At 35.7% G+C, this 23,079-nt stretch overlaps 1 protein-coding gene and 2 long non-coding RNA genes across 3 annotated transcripts in view; 1 reads left to right on the top strand and 2 right to left on the bottom strand.

Moving 5' to 3' along the window:
- The window catches only part of LOC141376063 (uncharacterized), a 37,145-nt gene extending 26,674 nt beyond the window's left edge, over positions 1-10,471 (bottom strand). The window contains exon 1 of the long non-coding RNA XR_015499114.1: positions 10,366-10,471. This is a non-coding gene — a long non-coding RNA (uncharacterized LOC141376063). The remainder of the gene's footprint in view (positions 1-10,365) is intronic.
- LOC147842240 (uncharacterized) overlaps positions 1-23,079 on the bottom strand; it is a 1,176,585-nt gene that overhangs the window by 68,515 nt on the left and 1,084,991 nt on the right. The gene's annotated exons all lie outside the window — the stretch shown is intronic.
- Positions 10,410-22,716, top strand: gpr45 (G protein-coupled receptor 45). The gene is made up of 2 exons (XM_087267466.1): positions 10,410-10,598; positions 18,606-22,716. The coding sequence occupies exon 2, from the start codon at positions 18,728-18,730 to the stop codon at positions 19,853-19,855; it is 1,128 nt and encodes a 375-aa protein (XP_087123592.1). The 5' UTR covers positions 10,410-10,598; positions 18,606-18,727; the 3' UTR covers positions 19,856-22,716.

The raw sequence follows: 23,079 nt of genomic DNA, 5'->3' as shown, positions 1-23,079 counted from the left end.
ACCGATCAGTTATGTACAACTACACCACAGGTCTCAAACTCGATTTCTGGAGGGCCGCAGCTCTGCACAGTTTTGCTCCAACCCTAATCAAACTGCTGATACAACTAATAAAGGTGATCAAGACTACTAGTAAGTATTAAGCAGGTGTGAGTTGGAGGTGGTTGGAGCTAAATTATGCAGAGCTGTGGCCCTCCACAAACTCCACACCTAAACCTACCCATCACAGTTAATAATGTCTACACCTACTCCACTGTGCACATACCGTACAACTGTTGTGGAGACTTCCATACTTAATGCTCTTGCCATTGTACTGTTATTTGAAACAATAGTGGGTAAAACAGAGTAGGCTAACTGTCATGACAAAACAGTTAAAGAAGTCAGCATGTGAAGTTGCTAAATGAATTAATTTAATTGTTGTGGATATTTTTGGAGGAAACACAAAAACTGAAAATGTTCTTCGCAAAGTATTAATTCCACTATCTTGCCGACAAAAATTTGTTGTGAGATCTTGTATGGTTCAGTGGGACCTCAATGACTTCAAGTTACGTCTCTACTACAAGTTACACCCCCTTCATGTTACGTCCCTCTCTTAAAGTCTGCAGACAGATAATATTGTCCAACAGCAATTCCTATAACTAAAGCCTCATTCACATTACGAGCGACGCGCAGTGGCAAAGCAACAAGTGACCATTCTTTCAATGGAGAGTGAGCAACTTCTGGCAACCTCCGTCTACGCGTGGGCGTGTCGAGCGACACAACTAAGTTGAGAATACTTCAACTTTATCCAAACTAAGAGCAACTTTCTTGAGTGCCAGCCAATAGGAGCACCAGTAAAGCTCACATGATCAGCTCATCATGTTCATGACTCAAGCTTGTTTAGAGGCCGGTTGTTTTCTCTGTGCTGTAGACCTACTCTACACAGACCTGCATTTGCAGCATGTCGCCACCCAGAGGTGCAGGCAGCTACAAAGTCACTGCTAGTGTGAATGAGGCATAAAATTTAAACCTCTTATTGAGGCAGCAAAAAGATAAAGCAAGTCGAGCAGGTTTACGATGACACTAGGGTGAGTAAATAACGAAAGGAATTCATCTCTGGATAAACTATACCTTTCAAGGTGTTTAGGCTTTGAACTGTGAAAGTCAAGTTTTCACATGGATGTACCCGGTCATGGTTCCTCTGTTTGAGATTGCGCTACAGGTTAAGTCATTAATGAGTTTCCAGCCGAGGGCAAAGATGTCTGCATATGTCCTTTAACCGTGAAAACAAGCTGCGAGAGTTCAGGAATGATTAACCCACGCATCCACAACAGGCAGGTGTCCCTTCAGTGGTTTGTTAAATGGTGAATTACACTTCCTCGGCCAGCGCTCTAATCACATCTGCAATTAGAGTGCAGAAATATTGCCCCTAATTGATACGGCCCGCCGATTTGTTTCGATTTCTCGTCGCCTCAAGTCGTTTTCTCCCTTTACCCGCTGGCTGCTAATGAATGGACTCGTTAGGAGGGGGCGTGTCTAAGTGAAAGTGACTCTGCCAGATGTATGATGGCAGGGAAAAGGGACAGTGTTAAAACAGCAGGAGGTGTAATGGCACCTCAAGAGCTGGAGAGAAGGGAAGGAACGGGCACCTGTCCATTAGGGCCCCGTGAGGGCGGACGTGTTAAGTGGCTGGGTTGCGGTCAAACTCTAGAGGGACAGTTGTCATAGGGACGCAGCTGTCAGCCAGTGACTGGGTTTGGGAGCCGCGCTGATGAAGATGGCAGATTAGATGGCGCAAAAGGCTGACTAATACCTTTAGCTCTCCTCTTTTTCACCCACACCTGAGAGAAAGAGAGAGAGACGTTTGTCTTCTGGCAGGGGCTGTGAAGAGAACTGATAAATGAGCACCAGATGAGAGACAGATGTAAGTGTAGGAGTTTGGATCTCCACCTACTGCTGGATTAATCTTAGATATCAAGCCTCGTTTCAATTCGTGAACCTACGTCTCTACAGCACAGTGCTTCTCATCCGGTTTTCACCTTTTTTTCTTACAGAACAACTTCGTACAGTAGGCGATCTTGGCTAATTCAGATACAAACGCATGGGCAGGCATTGCAGGTGTAATGGGGCCTGAGAGTATGAGATGGCTGTTATTTAGTCCATTACTAATTATATTTTCGACATTTTGAGTGATTGAGGTTATTTGGATGCAGACAAATAAAAGGACAGACAGGCGGACACTTTTACAAAAAGTAATTTTATTTACAACCTCGAATCAGAAAAGGTTGGGGCAGTATGGGAAACAAAAATAAAAAAGAAAGTAGTGATTTCCAAATTTACTTTGACTTGTATTTAATTGCAGACAATATAAACACAAAATATGTCATGTTTTGTCTAGCCAATAAAAGCGAAGCAGTTTAGGGCTAGTAATCAGGTAAATTGGTTAAATGATGTGATTTGAAACAGTTGATGTCAACAGCCGATTGTATTTATGATCTCATACAAGAGCAACATCCAAGAAAGATCTAGTAAAGCTAAGATGGGCTGAGATCAGAAGCAAAGGTGGGCCGAGGATCGCCAGTTTGCCAACAAATACGTGGCTAAATTATTGAAATATTTAAAAACAATGTTCATCAAAGTAAAGATAGGAAGACATTGGAATACTTCACCTTTAACAATGCATAACATAATTAAAAGATTCAAGGAATCTGGAGGAATTTTAGTGCGTAAAGGACAAGGGCGCAAGCCTGAACTACCTTGATGTTTGATCCCTCAGGCAACACTGCTTCAAGAATCGTCATTTAGACAATCACCACATGGGCTCAGGACTACTTTGGAAAACCTTTGTCAAGTACCACAATACACAGTTACATCAAAGAATGCCTGTGAAAACTGTACTGTGCCAAAAGGAAACCCTATGTTAACAGTGTCTAGAAGCACAACCGACTTCTTTGGGTCAGATGAATCAGTATTTCAAGTATTTTTTTTGGGAGAAATAGACACTGTGTGCTCCAGACCAAAGAAGAAAAGGACCATCCAGACTGTTTCCAGCAACAAGTTCAAAAGCCTGGGTCTGTCATGGTACTGGGTTGTGTCAGTGCCCTTGGCAAAGGTAACTTGCACTTCTGTGATGGCACTATTAATGCAGAAGAGCAGATGTTATGGAGCCCAATATTTGGCCTTCTATTCCAGTGACGCCCATGCATATTTTAACAAGATCACATTCTGCACACATTACAAAGTCCAGACTGAGGAGGAAGGGGATACAGGTACTTGAATGGCCTGCCTGCAGTCCCGGACTGTCTCCAATAGTGAATCTATGGCGCATTTTAAAGCACAAAATGTGATAACAAAAACCCCACACTGTTGCCCACCTTAAGACACGTTTGCAGGAAGAATATGACAAAATTACACCTGAAACACTTTACCACTTGGTGTCTTTAGTACCTAAATGTCTTTTAAGTGTTGTGAAAAGAAATGGCAACATTACAAAGTGGTAAATGCTTTACTGTTGCAACGTTTTTAGAAATGTGTTGCAAGAACCAAAATTGAAATATGTTTATATGTATATATATATATATATATATATATATATATATATATATATATATATATATATATATATATATATATATATATATATATATATACACATTTGAAGTCTGAATTATTAGCCCTCCTGAATTTTTATATTTTTGATGGTTTGTTCTGAAGACTATCGGGGAAAAAAATGTCTAAAGGGGCTAATAATAATAATATTGACCTTAAAATGGTGTTTAAAAAACTAAAAACTGCTTTTATTCTAGCTGAAATAAAACAAATAAGACTTTCTCTAGAAGAAAAAATACTATCAGACATACTGTGAAAATTTCCTTGATCTAGTAAACATAATTTGGAAAATATTTTAAAAAGAAATTCAAAGGGGGGCTAATAATTCTGACTTCAACTATATATATATATATATATATATATATATATATATATATATATATATATATATATATATATATATATATATATATAAATCATGAGGAACACTGTGCTGTTGTATTGTCTGCAATAAAATATACAAGTCAAAGTCAATTTAGAAATCACTTCTTTATTTATTTATTTATTTATTTATTTATTTAGCGGTTTCCATACTGTCCTAACTTTTTCTGATTTGAGGTTGTATTACAAAATAAATATATATTAAATGACAAATTTTCAGCAAGTTTTTTTTTTTTTTCACCCCACTTTCACTAAAACAAGTTATGATATGGTCCTCTTTTGTAGTTTACTAATAAGTAGATAAAGTGAAATATGTTAACAAATGTGATACTCTGGAATTTTGTTTACGCATTTTTATTACTTTTATGATTATTGTATTGTATTACTTATAATGCACAGTACTTTCAGTGTATATTTAGTTTTTTATATATTTTGTAATGTTAAATAGTCTGTATTGTTTTTGGGGGTTCTATAGGAATTCATAAATGTGAAAAGATGTGATTCTGTGTGTGTCTTTAAATATTTCTCCCCTTTCATTCTTTTGATGCTATTTTGTGTATGCGATACATGAAAAACTGCTTTATTAGAAAAAACTCTTGTGAGAGTGAAAAAGAAAACAATATTTTGTTCCTCGAATTCGCTTTTTGGAGTGCAGGTTTGGGGGATTAGAGCAGCTCTGTTGAGATGGCATTAGAGCAAACATCTGAGAGGTAATTGACAGGGAGATGAGCTCTCGCAGCGTCAGTCTGCGTGATCCGCATACCTGTACGCCTGTGTGCTCTGTAACGCTTGATGGTCACATCACACTGCTGGTTTTGATGCCAATTTAGACAAGTGCGCCTTTGTAGTCACCTCACACACAGGAGAAGGTGTGTATTAAAGATGTTATATTCACACAACATGGTAAGGTTAAAAATATCACCTTTTGGATTTCAGCACTTAAGTAATTACTTTATATACACCATGTCTACACTAATAATTTTTTTTAATCACTTGTTTTTTTCTCCAATTTGGCCTGTGTTTATAGGCACATATAAGACATCTATTTTTGAAAACGCTCTACAAAGTGTATAATCAAGGCTCATTCTGAAAATGTACCCCTATATACATTTGTGGAAAGCACCAAATGCGTCCCAGGAGCTACGGTTTTTTTTTTTTAAGTTTTTGTTTTTACAAGTCCACCAGATGCTGCTGTTTACGCTTTTTAAAATCTCAAATTTCTCTCGCGAGTGCCATTCAACCTGCTGTTCTCATGTAAATCCACCAGAGGCTGCTGTCAACTGACTGACTGACCAATCGACTAACCCACCCTTCTCCTTGCCTAAACCCAATCGATAGTGTTTTCAAAAGCAACGATTGACAGAGGTAATCGGTCAGCTGGTAAGCGTGAGAAGGATGTATATGAGTAAATGTACTATGTATAAATGACAATGTTGTGCATAATATAAAAATTGCAATATGAATACAATTTCACCCAACTAAATCACTCTATTTGGAAAGATTAGGTACAGAATTTGAATCATAAAATGTAAAATAGCACTACATTGCTTCTTTATTGTATTAATTGAATAAAATATTTTTCTATTAAAGATTCAAATGGTACAATTTCTAGTGCCTGAATGCTTTAAACTCTCTTGATATGCTAATACTGTCACATCCCTTAAAAATATGTATTTATTGCATATTTAAATATATCAATATATTATATATCAATATATTATATCAAATACAATCCCAATTGAACATTGCAGGTCCTTGTGATGTGACTATTGTGGATACACACATTGCGATATCAATAAAATTGATATATTGTAAAGCCATAATATATATATATATATATATATATATATATATATATATATATATATATATATATATATATATATATATATATATATATATATATATATTGGTTTTTTTTTTTTTTTTTTTTAATATTTCCCAAATGATGATTAACAGAGCAAGGAAATTTTCACAGTATGCCTGATAATATTTTTTCTTCTGAAGAAAGTCTTATTTCCCAGAGATGGGTTGCAGTTGGAGGGGCATCAGCTGCGTAAAACATGCTGGATAAGTTGCCGGTTCATTTCCCTGTGGCGACCCCGGATTAATAAAGGGACTTTGCTGAAAAAAAAGTGAATGAATGAATGAATGAATGAATGAGAAAGTCTTATTTGTTTTATTTCGACTAGAATAAAATAAGTTTTTAACTTTTTAAAAAACATCAGAATTATTAACCCCTTTAAGCTATATTTATTTTTGATAGTCTACAGAACAAACCATCATTATACAATAACTTGCCTAATTACCCCAACTTGCCTAGTTAACCTAATTAACCAAGCTTATATATATATATATATATATATATATATATATATATATATATATATATATATATATGAAGTTTAGCTGCAAAAACCTCTAAATTCCATCTGAAATTTTGCCTCTAAAATGATATATATATATATATATATATATATATATATATATATATATATATATATATATATATATATATATATATATATATATATTGCTGCAGTGTGGAGTGTGATAATAAAGCATTTCGAAAACAATGATGCATTTTTAGTCACGTGACCAATTCAGCTAAAATGGTGAACAACATTGTACTGCAGTTGTTTTGGCTGCTCTTGTTTTGGCTGCTCTCGTTTTGACAGCGATGTTAAAATTTAATATTAGATTGTACATTCTCCAGATTGCTTTTTTTCAAAGAACACGCAATGCTTATTTAAAGCTGTTATTTTGGAAAGTCTTGCCATCTATATTCTTGTTTGCTTTTGCAACGTAATACTCTTAAATTGCAGCAACAGCCCACTTTCAGTCCATTTTAAAAAATTAGCTTTTCCTCAATAAATTGCTGCAATATTTAAAGGAGCAGGAAAGTAAACAAACGGCATATGTAAAAATGCAGCTCAATGTGTATTTCATCGTAAAGCATGTACAGTACATAGATGAAAGTGTTTTCAGTTGTTTCAGTGTGGATTATCAATATTGTGAAATGATTGAACACAATTGTGAGTATGCAAAGCATTTTTAGACTAAAACACTTTTTAAAATCTGTATTAGTGTAGATGTAGACTTACAAAGGGTTGCCAACCAGAAAGAAAAAAAAATATATATATATATATATATATATATATATATATATATATATATATATATATATATATATATATATATATATATATATAATTTTTTATCTGGAAACTAATTGTGACATTCCTTAAAGCATAAATACCATTAAGATTATAGGCATTTCTATATGTCCATAGTTCTGAAGGCAGGAGATGGGGAGGGTTGTACCTGGTAACCCACCCAAAGCATCATCAGAATTCATAGTTAAAGTTACTCTACCACTGACATTTTTTTCTGAAGGTTAAAACTTGTGCTGCTTCCATCTGGATAAAGTCTTACTCAAAGTAAACATGAAGATATGTTAAGAGTTCCTACAGCCTATAAGTTGAACATTACTCAATTTAATTTCTTTCCTTAACACATCTGTTTAGCTGTGCCTTTACTGAATGAGCACTGTGCTGCGTCCGACAGATTGCACTACTATTGTTTTTCTCTTCTTCTTCATTCGTATATATCACATTTTACCTGTTTTTATGTTTTTTTTTTACTCATTTTTATTATTTGTTTTTATTTTTATTTTACTTGTTTCTTTTATTCTTGTTTATGTAAAGTACTTTGAATTGCCACTGTGTATGAAATGCGCTATATAAATAAACTTGGCTTGCCTTAAATCCAGACCATATAAATTGTTTGCCACCACTTACCTTAAAAGATGGAGTAAATCCAATGAATCATTTTTGTCAGCGCATGTGCCCATCTTAATTCCACTCTGACCATAATGCAGGATCAGTCATCATCATGGTCAACAGTCATCCACAATCATGTTTGCTCGTTTAACATGGCATAATTAGTTTGATTGTTGAATAGACTTGTTACCACTAACTTTAGTCTCATTTCAAACCTTTCTTTCTTCTGTAGAACAAAGAAAAATGCAACATTAAAGCACCATAAGAGTAGTATGTATTACTTATTAAACCAAACAATAGCCTGACGAGTGAAACCGATAACAATCTTAGACTTAACTGATTAAACCACCTTAAATAGTCTGCAATAAATAACTTGACGTTTTCCTGCAAACATGTTGGAAGTTGATTGAATAATTTAATGGTTGTGGTTTGCTATTGGTGGATCTCGGGTTATTATCAGGCTGTCCCACTTGTGCCAGTAAACACCTTCAGTAAAGAGAAGTCATCGCCAGAAGGATGATGAAATTCTATGAGCAAAGACAGGTTTACAAAATAGAACTCGTCAAGTTCCTTGTTTCGTTGATGCAGTTCACTGCTAAACTGTGAACGGAATTTCTCTTCATACAAGTGTAAACAAATGTATTTACTGTTCATTTAACAGCTGGACAATGCCGCCATCTTGTGTTAATTTAAAGTTCTTCTGAGAAATATGTCATCATTTATATTGCGCACTACTCTACATACACATAGGATTTATAAACACAAAAAAATCTGGATTTGGACATATTTTTACATGTACTTTATCATTCAAAGCGTGTGCTAATTTATTTGGGAATACAGTCATTAATAGTAAAATAAAGAATTTTCTGAAATATTGTTTCAATAAATATTACTTGCTTTCCTTTACATTTTTAAAATGTTTTTTATTTGTGTATTCGCCTATATTTTCTTCCAAATCGCACGATCCTTCATACATTACTCTAATTAACAAATTTCTAATTATCATTAGTTGTGTATTTAATATTTTGGAAACTGTAATATGTGTTGTTTTGTATAAACAGACTTACAAAAATTTTATCTCATTTAATACATTCCTGCTAAATTAAACTGAACTTCTGACCTCGAAAATCTAAGTTGTGCATGAAATTAGTATGTATTAAATTTTTTTAGTTTTTTTTCTATCCATACTTTATAAACTACTAGCTAACTATTTAGTTCCCCCAAAACAAAAATTCTGTTATGGCTTATTCACCCTCTACTTGTTCCAAACCTGTTGAGGTTCTTTCTTCTGCTGAGCACAAACTGAAGAATGTTGGGGAAAAAACAACCATTGTTTACATCCACCAATTTATCTGCATATTTTGCAATATCAATGCATAAACTACGACAATTGATGTGAATTTAATAAATTTTTTTTTTTTGAATTTTATCAAAAAGGCCATGTGATTTTGTTTTAACAGTTCATGTGATGATAAAAAATAAATAAATAAATAAATAAATAATAATGCATTTTTTTTGAAAGGTGCTTTTCTTGACACTTAAGGTCACCATACAAGACAGCAAGAACAGTCAGTTCAAATAAAAAGGGGGCAATGCTTTCTGAGGGGGCAATGTCCCCTTTTCTATTGCTTTCAGGATCTTTGATGTGAAGGCTGAAGTATGAAGAGGAGGGCTATCCTGCTGAAGAATTCACCCTCTTCTGTGGTTTGTAATGTAATGTAATCAAATGACTTGATACCTGAAGGTGTTGATGTTGCCATCCACTCTGCAGATCTCTCACATGCCCCCATACTGAATGTAACCCCAAACCATGATTATTCCTTCACCAAACTTGACTGATTTCTATGCGTATCGTAAGTTCATGTAGGTTCCAGTTGGTCTTCAGCAGTATTTGTGATGAGTGTGATGCAGTTCAACAGATCATTTATCTGAAAAATCCACCTTCTGCCACTTTTTCAAATGATCAACTAGAAGTCAAGTTATTATTATATGTTTCGTTTACAACTGGGATCGATGGCAGGACTTTTGTCAGGTAGTGTATAATCTGTGAAGAGGAACTCTTCTCTGGTACATTTTATCTGTTCAGGGCATCAGGTCAGATGTTCACAAAAATAGAATATAAAAAAAAATAAGTAGGAAAATAAAGTACTGCCAATTTCAATATTTGCTGCCAATTTATTTATCATGAAGTGATGATTTAGTTCTCTTTGACTTATTATTTAGAAATACTGCTTTTATTTTGCAAATTATTTATGTTATGTTTCAGTTTTGCGCTCAAGTCTAGTTCACATCTTTGGATAGAAACATAACTATTGACTTCCATATTGTTTTGCCCTACAATGTGCATTGTTTTCCCAAACAATCTTCAGAATATTTTCTTCAACAGGATAATGAAATTCATTAAAGTTAAGAATCACTTAAGGAAATGGTGAGGAAATGTTTGTTGTTGAATGAACTAACCCTTCAAGTAGCTGCTTCATACACCCAAATCAGTGTGAAGCTAACTCAAATAGCAGCAAACACCTCATGCTGACACGAGGGTTTTCAGAGGAACCATTGTGCTTTATTATTAAGTGTGTACGTCAATGGGGTCTGATACAACTTGTCATTTGTGTACCTCAAGGATGAAGCTTTCAGTTCAGTGATTGACTGTCTTTCGTTGTCACACCTCGAGAGCTCCACACCCCGACGGATGTGTTTCATGCAGCAAGAAATCGCTTTACTGGAAACAATAGACATCGTGTAAAAAATAACAACAACGGCAGCAGCTACAACAGCTTGTCCTTTACCAGTGTGGATATTTTACGGCTCACCGCCCAACAAACACACGGACTTCTGTTGACATAAGAGGTAAACCCACCGCACAATCCGCCTGTGTGAATCACATCTGATGAGCGCGCGATCGAGTGCACGTGAGCAATGTAATGTTGCATCATTGACACGAATCGTGCGATCAGTGCATAAATCACAAGGGTGCGATAGTGATGCTAATTGTCATGCACATCCCGTTTAGGCATTTTCACAATATTTCGTTTGCGTTTCATATCGTACGATTCTAATTCTGGGTGTTTTGCTGCATTTGTAAACCATTATGGAAGCGTATTTATATCAAATGCATAGCCTATATGGACAACCTGTACTGCCAAGGATGCTGTTATTGTTTTATGATTTAATAAGAGCGCTTTTGTTTTGTTTGTTTGATATTTGAGATTGACCACACATTCGATGTAGTATTGGCTGTAGGCTACTAGTGTTTTTATTCTAGAGAGTCAACTGCCCCCATATCAACATTAATATAAGCACTTTTTAAATAAGCATTCGATCTTACATCAAATGTGTTCACACGTCCAGAAGTAAATAGCTTGTAACAATGTAACCTAAAATTGTTTGAAATTAACTTGTGCAATAATGTAAACATATACTGAACAGGTTGGAAAGCAACAATAATATGATTATAGCATATTGCATATTGTTATAATAATAACTACTATTTATTGTTGTGTGGAAATATCAAATAATACTAAAATTATTTATTTAAAATAATATAAATACATACCTGTTCATATACAGTTGAAATCAGAATTGTTAAACCCCCCTTTTGTTTATTTATTTTTTAAATATTTCCCAAATGATGTTTAACAGAGCAAGGAAATTTTAACAGTATGTCTGATAATATTTTTCCTTCTAGAGAAAGTCTTATTTGTATTATTTTGGCTGGAATAAAATCAGTTTTGAATTTTTTAAAAACCATTTTAAGGTAAAAAATATTAGCCCCTTTAAGCTATATTTTTTTCCATAATATACAGAACAAACCATCGTTATACAATAATTTGCCTAATTACCCTAACCTGCCTAGTTAACCTAATTAACCTGGTTAAGCCTTTACATGTCACTTTAAGCTGTGAATAGAAGCGTCTTGAAAAATATCTAGTCAAATATTATTTTAAATAAATCAGTTATTAGAAATTAGTTATTAAAACTATTATGTTTAGACATGTGTTGAAAAAAAATTATTTCCATTAAATAAAAAATTGGGGGAAAAATAAACAGGGGGGGGTAATAATTCAAGGGGTTTAATAATTCTGACTTCAAGAGTATACAACTTATATGACCTTTATTATTTCCAATTTTTTATTATTATTATTTAACACAACATGCTATTATAAAAAAATTGCGATTACATATTTATTTTGGATGAATTGCCCTTTTAAAGTACAGTAAAAAATTATTACATATTTTTGTTTTTAGTTGTTTTATTTTTGGCCAATGTGTTGAGCTTGTAATAAAACCTAAAAGAAGTAAAACTTCATCTGGTTTCTAGATCTATGAAATTATTCAACTCATTTGAAAAGGACATTCATAAAAGAAATGCTGATAATGTTTAAGGTAATGCAGAGAGAGTTATTATTTTCTTTAATGTCAATGAATCATGCAAAGTAAATTATTTATTCAAATAATAATATAGTTATACATTGCCAGATCTGTGTCTGCGTTCCAAATTATTAACAAATTATATGTTTTTGATTGCAATTAGTAGATGCAAATAACAGTCAGTATATTGTAATTTCAAGTCATCTTTGGATATGATTACAATTTTTCTGAACAAACCTCCAAATGATAAGTATTAATAACAAAAAAACACTCATAATAGATTTTTCCAAATCATTTTGTATAAGTGTTTGAAAAAAAAAAAAAAAAAAAATATATATATATATATATATATATATATATATATATATATATATATATATATATATATATATATATATATATATATATATATATATATATATATTAACTGTTTTGGATAGTTTTTGCTTAAATTTCTTTGCAGGTTGTAAAATAGCCTCCCAGAGCTGCTATTTGAATGCCAACTAGGATCCTCCAAAGGTTCTCAATAGGGTTGAGGTCAGGGAAGGATGGTGGCCACGCCATAAGTTTATCTTCTTTTCTGTTCACACAGTAGCAGCCAATGGCACAAAGATATTGTTTGCAGCATGAGATGAGGTGGTGCGTTGTCATACATGAAGATGATTTTGCTATGGAAGGCTATATATACTCAAACTCTCTATACTTTGCTGAGGTCATTTTCACAGCTCTCTCCCCATAATTCCAGCCAAAATCAAGACTCTGCCAACTCCTTGCTGACATTGCAGCCTTCATTCTACCACATAGTGACTATCAGCAAACCATACACTACTCCATCCATCTTGGCTCTTAAAACAGCTCTGTAAGGTTGCAAACACTAATTGCAATTCCACATGCATTTCCCAAGAATGAACATAACATGATTGTGTAAGAACTTCCTTTACATGTTACCTAGTCACTGTCCATTTTCAAAGTGCTGAAATATAGCCTTTTATCGAGCCATATCTTGAACGTTTAACATAATCATCATCTTATATGGATTAGCAATTCAGACAAGAGTATATAAAGCACCTGCATGCAGACTGAGGCTCAAAACAGCTGGAACAAAAAAACTTAAGGTTAATGAACATATGGTTTACATAAATCACTGACAGATTTTCTTATAGTTTATTCCTATTTATTTATATTTTCTGAGACTCTGGCACAGGGTGTGACATATAGACACTAATTGGATGATTTTTTTTCTTGGTCCTACTACTTGGTCCTATTTTATATTACCACTAAATTTAATGATTGCTCGGGATGTGAAGAGACTGCAATTGTTACATAGGAGGTTTTTTTTTTAAATAGACTAGACCAACATTTACAGCAACATGATGAATTAAAATGACCTCAGAGTGTCCCACCATAATCAGAATCAGAAAGACATTCATTGCCAAGTGTGCTAGCACACACAAGGAATTTGTCTTAGTGATAGGAGCTTCCAGAACAGACAGTACAAAAAGTACAAGCGTACTAAACTCTGAACAAACAAAAAAAGGCAAAATAATGTAAAAGCTTAACACCATGGCAGCCGTTCACTACACCATCTTGCTTATTAGCAACACAACAGCAAATTCTGTTAATAATATCAAATAATGTCCAATGTCCTACTGAATTTGATAAATGGAACAGAACCAGAAGAAAAGATCTTTCACTAACCAATGCCAGACCATAATGACTTCTAGAAATACAATGAGAACTATGTTTCTAAAATTAGCAAGGGTAACAGTGTCCTTCTGCGTGTCTTACAGCTCTTCTGGTCTTTTCTCAGAGCTGTGTGATAAATTTGTGGAATCACCTTTACGCTGCGTTTCAAATTACTATGCAAATTGTACGTAAGTGTCATAAACATTAGATATTTGGTTTTTCAAATACAGTCATGGATAGGATTGTGTCTCGTAACCTTTGGATCTCAGACACCTGTGAAAATAAGTTTGCCAGATGAGCCCAATGAAAGGAAAAACTACTTAAGAAGGAAGTCCCGCATTATTAGGCAGGCAACAGGTTTCAAGCAATATGGGAAAGAAAAAGGATCTCTCTCCTGTCGAAAAGCATCAAATAGTGCAATGCCTTGGACAAATATGAAAACATTTTCAAAACATGTCGTGCAAACTTAAATGTGATCATCATGCTGTGCAGAGATTGGTGGCTGATTTAAAGCACAGACGGGTTTGTGCAAATAAAAGCAAAATGAGAAAGGTCTCAGCTTGACAAATTAATCGGATTAAGGGAGCAGCTGCTAATATACCATTACCTAGCAGCAGATAGATATTTGAGACCTCTAGAGTCCCACAAACCTCAATATGTAGGTTCCTCCAGAGGCTTACTATTGTACATAAACCTACTATTCGGCCACCACTAACTAATGATCACAAGAACAAATGGTTGCTGTTGGCCAAGAGATACATAACAACTAATTTTCATACAGTCCTGGTTACTGATGAGTGCTGAGGGGATGGTTTGTAGATGCAGGGCCGGCGCGTCCATAGAGGCTACCTAGGGGGCCGCCTAGGGTGGCAGTATAGAGAGGGCGGAGTCTGCAACACCCCCTTACCACCTGCGTCCTCAGTTATGTCCGCGACACCTCCCTCACCACCTGCTTCCTCAGATATATTCGCGCATAGGCGACAGAATAGAGAGGGCAGGGTAGCGTCAGTGACACCTCCATCAGCACCGCGTGTCCTCAGTTAAATCCGAGCGTAGGGAGGCAGATTAGAGGTCCGCGACACCTGCGCGTCCTCAGTTATTTTCGCGCATAGGGCAGCAGTATAGAGAGGGCAGCGTCGGCGACACCTCCTTCCCTTCCGCACCCGCGCGTCCTCAGTTATATCTGCGCTTAGGGCTGCTGAATAGAGGTCCGCAACACCTCAATTTATTTTCATAACCGGTCACTTTCGTTTTCACATTGGGGTCGAGGGCGGCGTGATCGTCCTCTGACTAGAGCGGCAGTTCAGCTTGCTCAGGCCCTGTGTAGATGGCCACCAACAAGGAGGTGGCAGAGTACTGTTTTGGACTGGAATCATGGAGAGAGAGCTGGTAGACCCCTTAAGGTTGCCTGAATGTGTGAAGATGCCTTTGGCGAGTTTCTAACTGACCACTTTCTTTCATGGTACAAAAATGGCCACCATCCTCTCCTGATATCAACCCTATTGAGAATCTTTGGGGCATTCTCAAGCAAAAGATCTTTGAGGTTGGTGGGGCAGTTGGCATCCAAACAGCAGCTCTGGGAGGCCATTCGGACAACCTGCAAAGAAATTCAAGCAGACACTATCCAAAAACCTACATGTTCAATGGATGAAAAAATTGTAAAGGTGAAATTAAAGATAGGGTCCAATTTTAACATTTAACTTGCCATGTTAGGATGTTTTTGATAAAAAAAAAAAACTTTTGATTTCAGTAAATATGACCTGCTACTAATTTAACAAATTACCCTTTTCAGTACTTTACAAACTTGTTTACAATTCTTTATAAAAAAAATGTTTTAAAATTATGTTGTTCATAATTATTTGGAACAATGCATTTAGATAAAAAATAAATAGATATTGTTATGATTGGGATCTTTGTTCATTAAAATACAATTCATAACTAATTATACTGACTGTCATTTGCATCGACTAAGTAGGAAATCAGTGAAATATCAGAGATATCATTTGCATAATAATTTGGAAAGCAATGTATATCTGTACTCTTTTTAGCAAAGAGCAGCCCGGAATCACCATGGCAACATTAGCATCGTCAGAGTGAGCATCATTGCCTCTTTCATCTGTAAACACAATGACTGTGGCGTGTAGATGTTGTCACCAAATTGTTCATATTGGACTGCACACAGATTGCTGTACAGATGTTTATATAGTAATTTAAATATTTAGAATAAAAAAATTATAAGTATGCCTGAAGTATACTGTTAAATATATACTATAATATAAGTCATAAAGAGTAATATATTGCTATGATTAAGTGCTTTATGGATTAATCAATTCAGTTGGTGTGAAAAAGCATAGGTAAAATCATATCATCACCTAAAATAAACAAAATAACTTACTCTCTATCATACTGTTTCAAAACTATCATTTCCATCACAATATATACTTACACTGTCAACTTCACAACCAGAACCACGAGTGTAACCTCAGATTTTGGTGTAGAAATTGACCACAATGATTTAAAGGTCCAGTGAAAGTAAAATAATGTGTATAGATGTTAGCATCTGTATGTTAGTCATCAATGATATCTATAAGCTGTGGTACAAAACAATGACAAAATTCACATTTATAAGATATTAAACCGATATAAACATGTAATTGCAGTTTATCTCTTTTACCTAATTGGGTGTTTTTTGTTGTTTTTTTTTTAAGTCAACTCATACTACAGTTTCTCATAAATTTTGACCAACAAAATGCTCTCTAGTATCAAGACACTTTTCATTCGCTTTTCATTTGATGTGCTTGAGCTCAACCACTCTCACAGGCAGAGCTGTGATAAAACAAAACACTGTTGACTGTTTTTTACAAGGGGAGGAGCTACTTTATGTCCTGCCCTCTCTTTGTTTTTCAGTTGAGATTGTCAAACATCGAAAAAAAAAATTCAAACATTTCATGTGACCTTTAAAGATAATAGTTTAATAATACTAATAATAATAGTTTTTATTGCACATTATAAATATTTTTATTTTGATCAATTTGATGCATCCCTGCTAAATAAAGACCTATTAATTGTACAGATTTAACCCTGACTATGTAACCTACTGATCCTACTGTACCCAACTAGATCTAAGCTGGGATTGTACCAGTGATTCTTTGCATGGGAGTCGGTTGCTCTAACAAGGAGGCTAAGGACCATGGCCTCTAGCATCTGTCGCTAAAGCACCTTTTGAGGTCAGAGGAGTGAGGATTTACCTGCACAGCACTTCTTTAGCTAGCCTCTATTACACTCACCCCCTAAACCTCACTCCCATCCCGGACGAGCCCCCATATGTAAGCCACTGGTCCTGTTGCACACATCTTGTTCTGAGCTGGGATTGAACTAGCGATTCTTTGTATGGGAGATGGTTACTCTAACAAGAAGGCTAAAGACCATGGCCTCTAGCATCTGTCGCTAGAGCACCTTTTGAGGTCAGAGGAGTGAGGATTTACCTGCACAGCACTTCGCTAGCTAGCCTCTATTACACTCACCCCCTAAACCTCACTCCCATCCCGGACAAGCCCCCATATATAAGGCATCAGTCCTATTGCACACATCTTGTTCTGAGCTAGGATCAAACCAGTGATTCAGAGGAGTGAGGTTTACCTGTACAGCACTTCGGCCCAATTTCAATTCTTCTTCTTATCCCTACCCCTCGTTTTGCTTGTTCCTGTGAATGGGCAGGGGTGTCCCAATTCTTTTTAGCTTAAAGGTGGAGAGCTAAGAGGAAGGGTAGATACCCCATCGAATGAAGATATTTCAGGACCACACTCGAAACCAAGGTGTAAGAAAATTTCCCAGAATACACCAGTTACAATGGCAGGATCGGTGCACCCGGAAGTAAGGAGACCACAAATTAGTATTTTTAGTCATTATTATGAATTTTTACAGCAAACAAGCATGTTTTAATACATTCATAACCGTGTTCGTGTTTTACCATCATGCTTTTAAAAAACTAAACTAAAAACCGCTAAACTTAGCGACCATAATCATTACTCCTGTATAGCAGTCCCACAACATTCTGACACTCGATCGTCTGATCTCATATGAAGCAAGAGATCACAATGTCATCTGATGACGTGAGCAGGTGCTATAGCGCTGTCGAAATTCTTAGGGGTAAATTTTGAAACCCTCCCCTTCACACTCTGTTTTAAGGGCCAAGGGAAAGGGGTAGAAAAATAGAATTGGGATTGGGCCTTCGTTAGCTGGCCCCTATTACAACTTTTAAAAGAAAGTTTTAATAATCAGTAGGGACATCCACACCTTAACTATGATACAGAGGAATGACATTGGAACCATTTTTGGTTTCCAAATAATACACAACAAAGTCATTGACAACCAACCAACTTAAAAAATCCAAAGCATTTAAAGCAGGGTTTGCCTATAATAATGTTTATTATCAATCAGATATTGTTATAGTTGCCTGTATACTGTAGTTATTGTTCAGTTTGAAGTTAAATAAAAAGTTTATTTAGTTTTGTAAAAATGTTACCTTAAACCAGGGGTCACCAATCTCAGTCCTTGAGGGCCCGTGTCCCTGCAGGATTTAGCTCCAACTTGCCTCAAAACACCTGCCTGGTTGTTTCAAGTATACCTAGTAAGACTAGGTATACTTATTCAGGTGTGTTTGATTAAGCTTGGAGATAAAATCTGCAGGACACCAGCCTTCCAGGAACAAGTTTGGTAACCCCTGCCTTAAACATTTGAATAGAAATATAAATGAAGATTGGTGTTGACAAAACTCACACTCATGTTCTTCTCTTGCAGGTAAATCTCTACAATGTCTTCAATGTGGAGAGCTATCTACTCGGTGGAATCTCAAAGCACCATGGGAAATGTTTAGCTATAACTTTCCAGCATTAGATGGATGAATCCTGGTAACAGCTGCCATGTTTGCATGTAATGGCAGCTCATTGGAGGCATGCGGCCTTCTCGAACCAACGGAAACCGAGATGCAAGAGGCTGATACTGCCCTCATGCCCACCACTCTCAGGGTGGCACTGGCTGCCATAATGATCTTCATGATCACCATAGGTTTCCTTGGCAATGGCATTGTGTGTCTAATAGTGTATCAGAAGCCTGCAATGCGTTCAGCTATAAATCTGCTCTTAGCCACACTGGCGTTTTCTGACATCATGCTGTCACTGCTATGCATGCCATTCACCGCCGTCACTCTCGCAACTACGGACTGGAGCTTTGGAATGGGATTCTGTCGTGTTTCCGTCATGTTATATTGGCTGTTTGTTCTAGAAGGGGTGTCTATCCTTCTGATCATCAGCGTTGATCGATTCCTCATTATTGTTCAACGGCAGGACAAGCTGACTCCACATCGGGCAAAAATCCTCATTGGCGCATCATGGGCTCTGTCGCTTTGCGTGTCCCTACCATCTCTTGTTGGTTGGAGGACAGCAGGGATTGGGGCACAAGTGCCACAGTGCATTCTGGGATACAGCGAATCCCTGGCAGACCGGGGTTACACAGTACTGCTTGCAGTCGCTGTGTTTTTTGTGCCGTTTGGTGTGATGTTGTACTCATACCTATGTATTCTCAATACGGTTCGACGGAATGCTCTGCGCATCCACAATCACACTAGTGAAGGCAGCGTTGCAATCAGCCATGTCAGCAAGTTGGGTTTAACCGGTTTACAGCGGCCCCAAGTCAACATAGACATGAGTTTCAAAACAAGAGCCTTCACTACCATCCTTATCCTTTTCATTGGCTTCTCCGTGTGCTGGTTGCCACACACAGTGGTGAGTCTGTTGTCGGTGTTCAGCAGACGCTTCTACCTCAGCCCTGCATTTTACCCAGTGAGCATCGGGGCTCTTTGGTTGAGCTACCTAAAAGCGGTCTTCAACCCGGTGATATACTGCTGGAGAATCCGAAAGTTTCGAGAGGCCTGTCTGGAGTTTATGCCCAAGACCTTTCATCTGTGTCCAAAGATTCCTGGCCGAAGTCGCAGGCGCATAAGGCCCAGCAACATCTATGTGTGCAGCAGCGAGACTCAGTCTTCAGTCTAGAATTTGCACCAAAGCTTGTTGAATATTGAAAAGCCAAGAATAAAAGATGATGTTTTTTGTAACTGAGGCAGCTAGTGAGAGCTGTGCAGGTAAACCTCACTTCTCTGATCAGATGGTAGAGGATGTGGTCTGTAGTGCAAGGATCGCCAGTTAGAATCTTACTCATGGTGGATCAAAGAAAAATAGGAAGGGTTGGATTGGTGCCATGACCCGGATGGGAGTGAGGTTTAGGGGTTGAGTATAATGAAGGTAAACGCAGATTTACCTCTGTTATCAAATAATCCACTACTGACAGATTGTAGAGGCTGTGGTCTTTAGCATCCTCAGTAGAGCACAAGCCTCCCATGCAGGATTCGGCAGTTACTCTTTGGGCAGGTCAGTGTTGTGGAGGGCATCATGTGTTTGTTCACCCAAAAATTAACATTTGTTATTAATTTTCACTCTTATGTAATTTCGAACCCCTGAGACCTTTAAAATCAAATAAAGATGTTTTAGAGTTGAGAGCTCCCTCATCCTCCATTGTCAGCAAGGTTCTGGACTGGTTCAATCTGGAAAAATACCCCCCACCAAAACAAAAAAAAACTCAGATCACACCACATGAATTCAGTGGTTCAATCAAAACATTTTCAAGCTATAAGAATACATTTCGTCACCTTAGAATTATAATGTTCTATCTGGCATTTTGTCAAAATTGAGTTATTGAAATATTTTTATTAAATGACAACTTTTTACATTATGGGATGTTTTTTATAAGTTGTTTATATTTAAGAATTTTTATTGCAAAAAACAAATGTTACACATATTCTGTTTGCTATGGAATGCAAAAACTTTAAAGCTCATTATCTCAAAATCATTTAGAATGCAGATAGAACCTTACAATTCCAAGGTGACAATTTGTGCGCACAGAAAACAAAAATAACTATTTTATTTATCAATTTCTTCTCTTCAGTCTCATCATATGGGGCACATTTATGTGTCATGCTTAGACACATCTCTGATGAACTGTATTATCTTGAGTGCCCCTGTGCACTGTAATAAAAATCTATAAATTTGCAGTTTTCCATATTTTGTGATACATGTTTTTTATTTTCCCCTATTTATTTAAGCTTTTGACATTTTGACATTTTACATTATGAGACTTTGATCTTTCTTCCAACAACCTTTAACCTTCAAAAGTTCGGAAAAGTGACTTTTATTAACATTTTTATTAGTTTAAAGTGATATATTGTATAGGGAGGTGTTGTATATTACAATATTACAATATGTTAAAAGCCTGTAATAAACTGCCAGTGTGTTTTACAGAGTCATTTCTCTCTATATTATTTCTTATGCATTGCAAATGTTACTTGGTTAAACTGCTGAGTTGAATTTTCAACATCAAAAGTCAACAGAGCAGAGATTAACATCCCATAATGCAATTCACAACCGTAAATGAAACGGAAAGCACTAGTGAATCACAAAACACAGAAACTGTTAATTAACAGACATGTTTTACAGTGTGCTTGGTTTTAAACAGAGGAAGATGCACATAGACATGCTAGGGGATATATGTCATTGCACAGGGCTTATGAACACACATGCCCTGTTCTGACAGCTAGGAGAAGAAACTGTTATATAAAATTGTTATTTTTGATTTATGTGTTTTAATTTACATTTTTGGGTGAACTGACCCTTTAACATACACATTTTTAGTGATTTCTTGACTGATTTTCAATCAGTCAGGAAAGTTGCATTACCATTTATTCCCGCTTTCAAATTAGCCTCTTCTAACCATTTGTCTTCAAATTACATTGGTGTGCTTCCTTTTAATTCCATCAGGTATGCAGCTTATAAGCAAACAGAATAGTAAGCGGTTGGAAACAGATGTGACTAACAACTGTAATTTTGTTTAACGTGTGTGTGTTTGGTGCAATGAAGCAAGAAGACCTTGTTTTGGTGTGCTCAATAAGTCTCAAAAACATTACTGTGTTTACATCATGGAAACAATTAGATTGATTGTGTTTCGACTAATTATGAAAGTGACCGAAAGTGGATAAGCTTAAAACATTGTTAAACCTTTTTTTACACATGTATTTAACATAATCCAATTTTGATTGGATTCTGAGGGGGAATCATCTTCATAACAGGTGTAAATTTTGCCTGTGTCACCCTATGAATTATATACAGTTGAAGTCACAAATATTAGCCCTCCTGAATTATTAGCGCCCCTGTTTATTTTTTTGTTTAACGGAGAGAAGATTTAGAGAGAGAACTTATTTCTAATCATAATAGTTTTAATAACTAATTTCTACTAACTGATTTATTTTATCTTTGCCATGATGACAGTAAACAATATTAAAGTGACATTTAAAGGCTTAACTAGGTTAATTAGGCAGGTTAGTGTAATTAGCCAAGTTATTGTATAATGATGGTTTGTTCTGTAGACTATCGGAAATAAATATAGCCTAAAGGGGCTAATAATTTGGACCTTAAAATAGGTTTTAAAAAATTGAAAACTCCTTTTATTCTAGCCGAAATAAAACAAATAAGACTTTCTCCATAAGGAAAAATATTATCAGAAATACTGTGAAAATTTCCTTCCTCTGTTAAACATCATTTGGGAAATATTTAAAAAAGAAAAAACTATTTAAAGGGGGTAATAATTCTCACTTCAACTGTACCTGAGAAATAAAATGTCCTGTTATAGTGTAATTTTAGGATTGAAGAAAACCGCATCAGCTGTCTGAAAAATAAGTAAAATTAATTTACATGTTCATGTATATTTTGAGTATTTTTTTTATTTTCTGTTGAAAAGATTTGACATGTTCTGCAGTTTTGTAAAACATGAATATTGCCAAATAAATTACTGATGATTTACTACACTTTTTTGTAGAATTTGTTTATGGCTACTTTCTTCACATTTATATTGTTGTGTTATGTAGAAGAAAAAAAACTTCAATTAATCAATTGATTAAAAACATGGAGGTATAAATAAATACTACAAATATATAATACAAATTTACAATTGTCCCCATGTTTCTGTCAGTCCTGTCACATTTGCATTAAATTTAACATAAAATGCGTGCAATACACCTTTTAGGCAACTCAGAAGTGACATCAGTTGATGGAGGAGAAGTTGATAGTGATCAAGGTTGCGTTCTATCATTGAATTGTATGATTTTAAACTTGTTTTGTATGTTTTTTTTTTTAAGGATGACAAGCTTAAAAGGTCAGGTCCTGTCACT

Source organism: Danio rerio, chromosome 9, assembly GCF_052040795.2.
Source record: "Danio rerio strain M-AB ecotype USA chromosome 9, GRCz13ab, whole genome shotgun sequence".
NCBI lineage: Eukaryota > Metazoa > Chordata > Actinopteri > Cypriniformes > Danionidae > Danio > Danio rerio.
This window is presented reverse-complemented; position numbering and strand designations above follow the sequence as displayed.

What these genes read in the sequence shown, in the direction of transcription:
- gpr45 (XM_087267466.1), top strand. Translation starts at nt 18,728, where the DNA reads ATGTTTGCATGTAATGGCAGCTCATTGGAGGCATGCGGCCTTCTCGAA.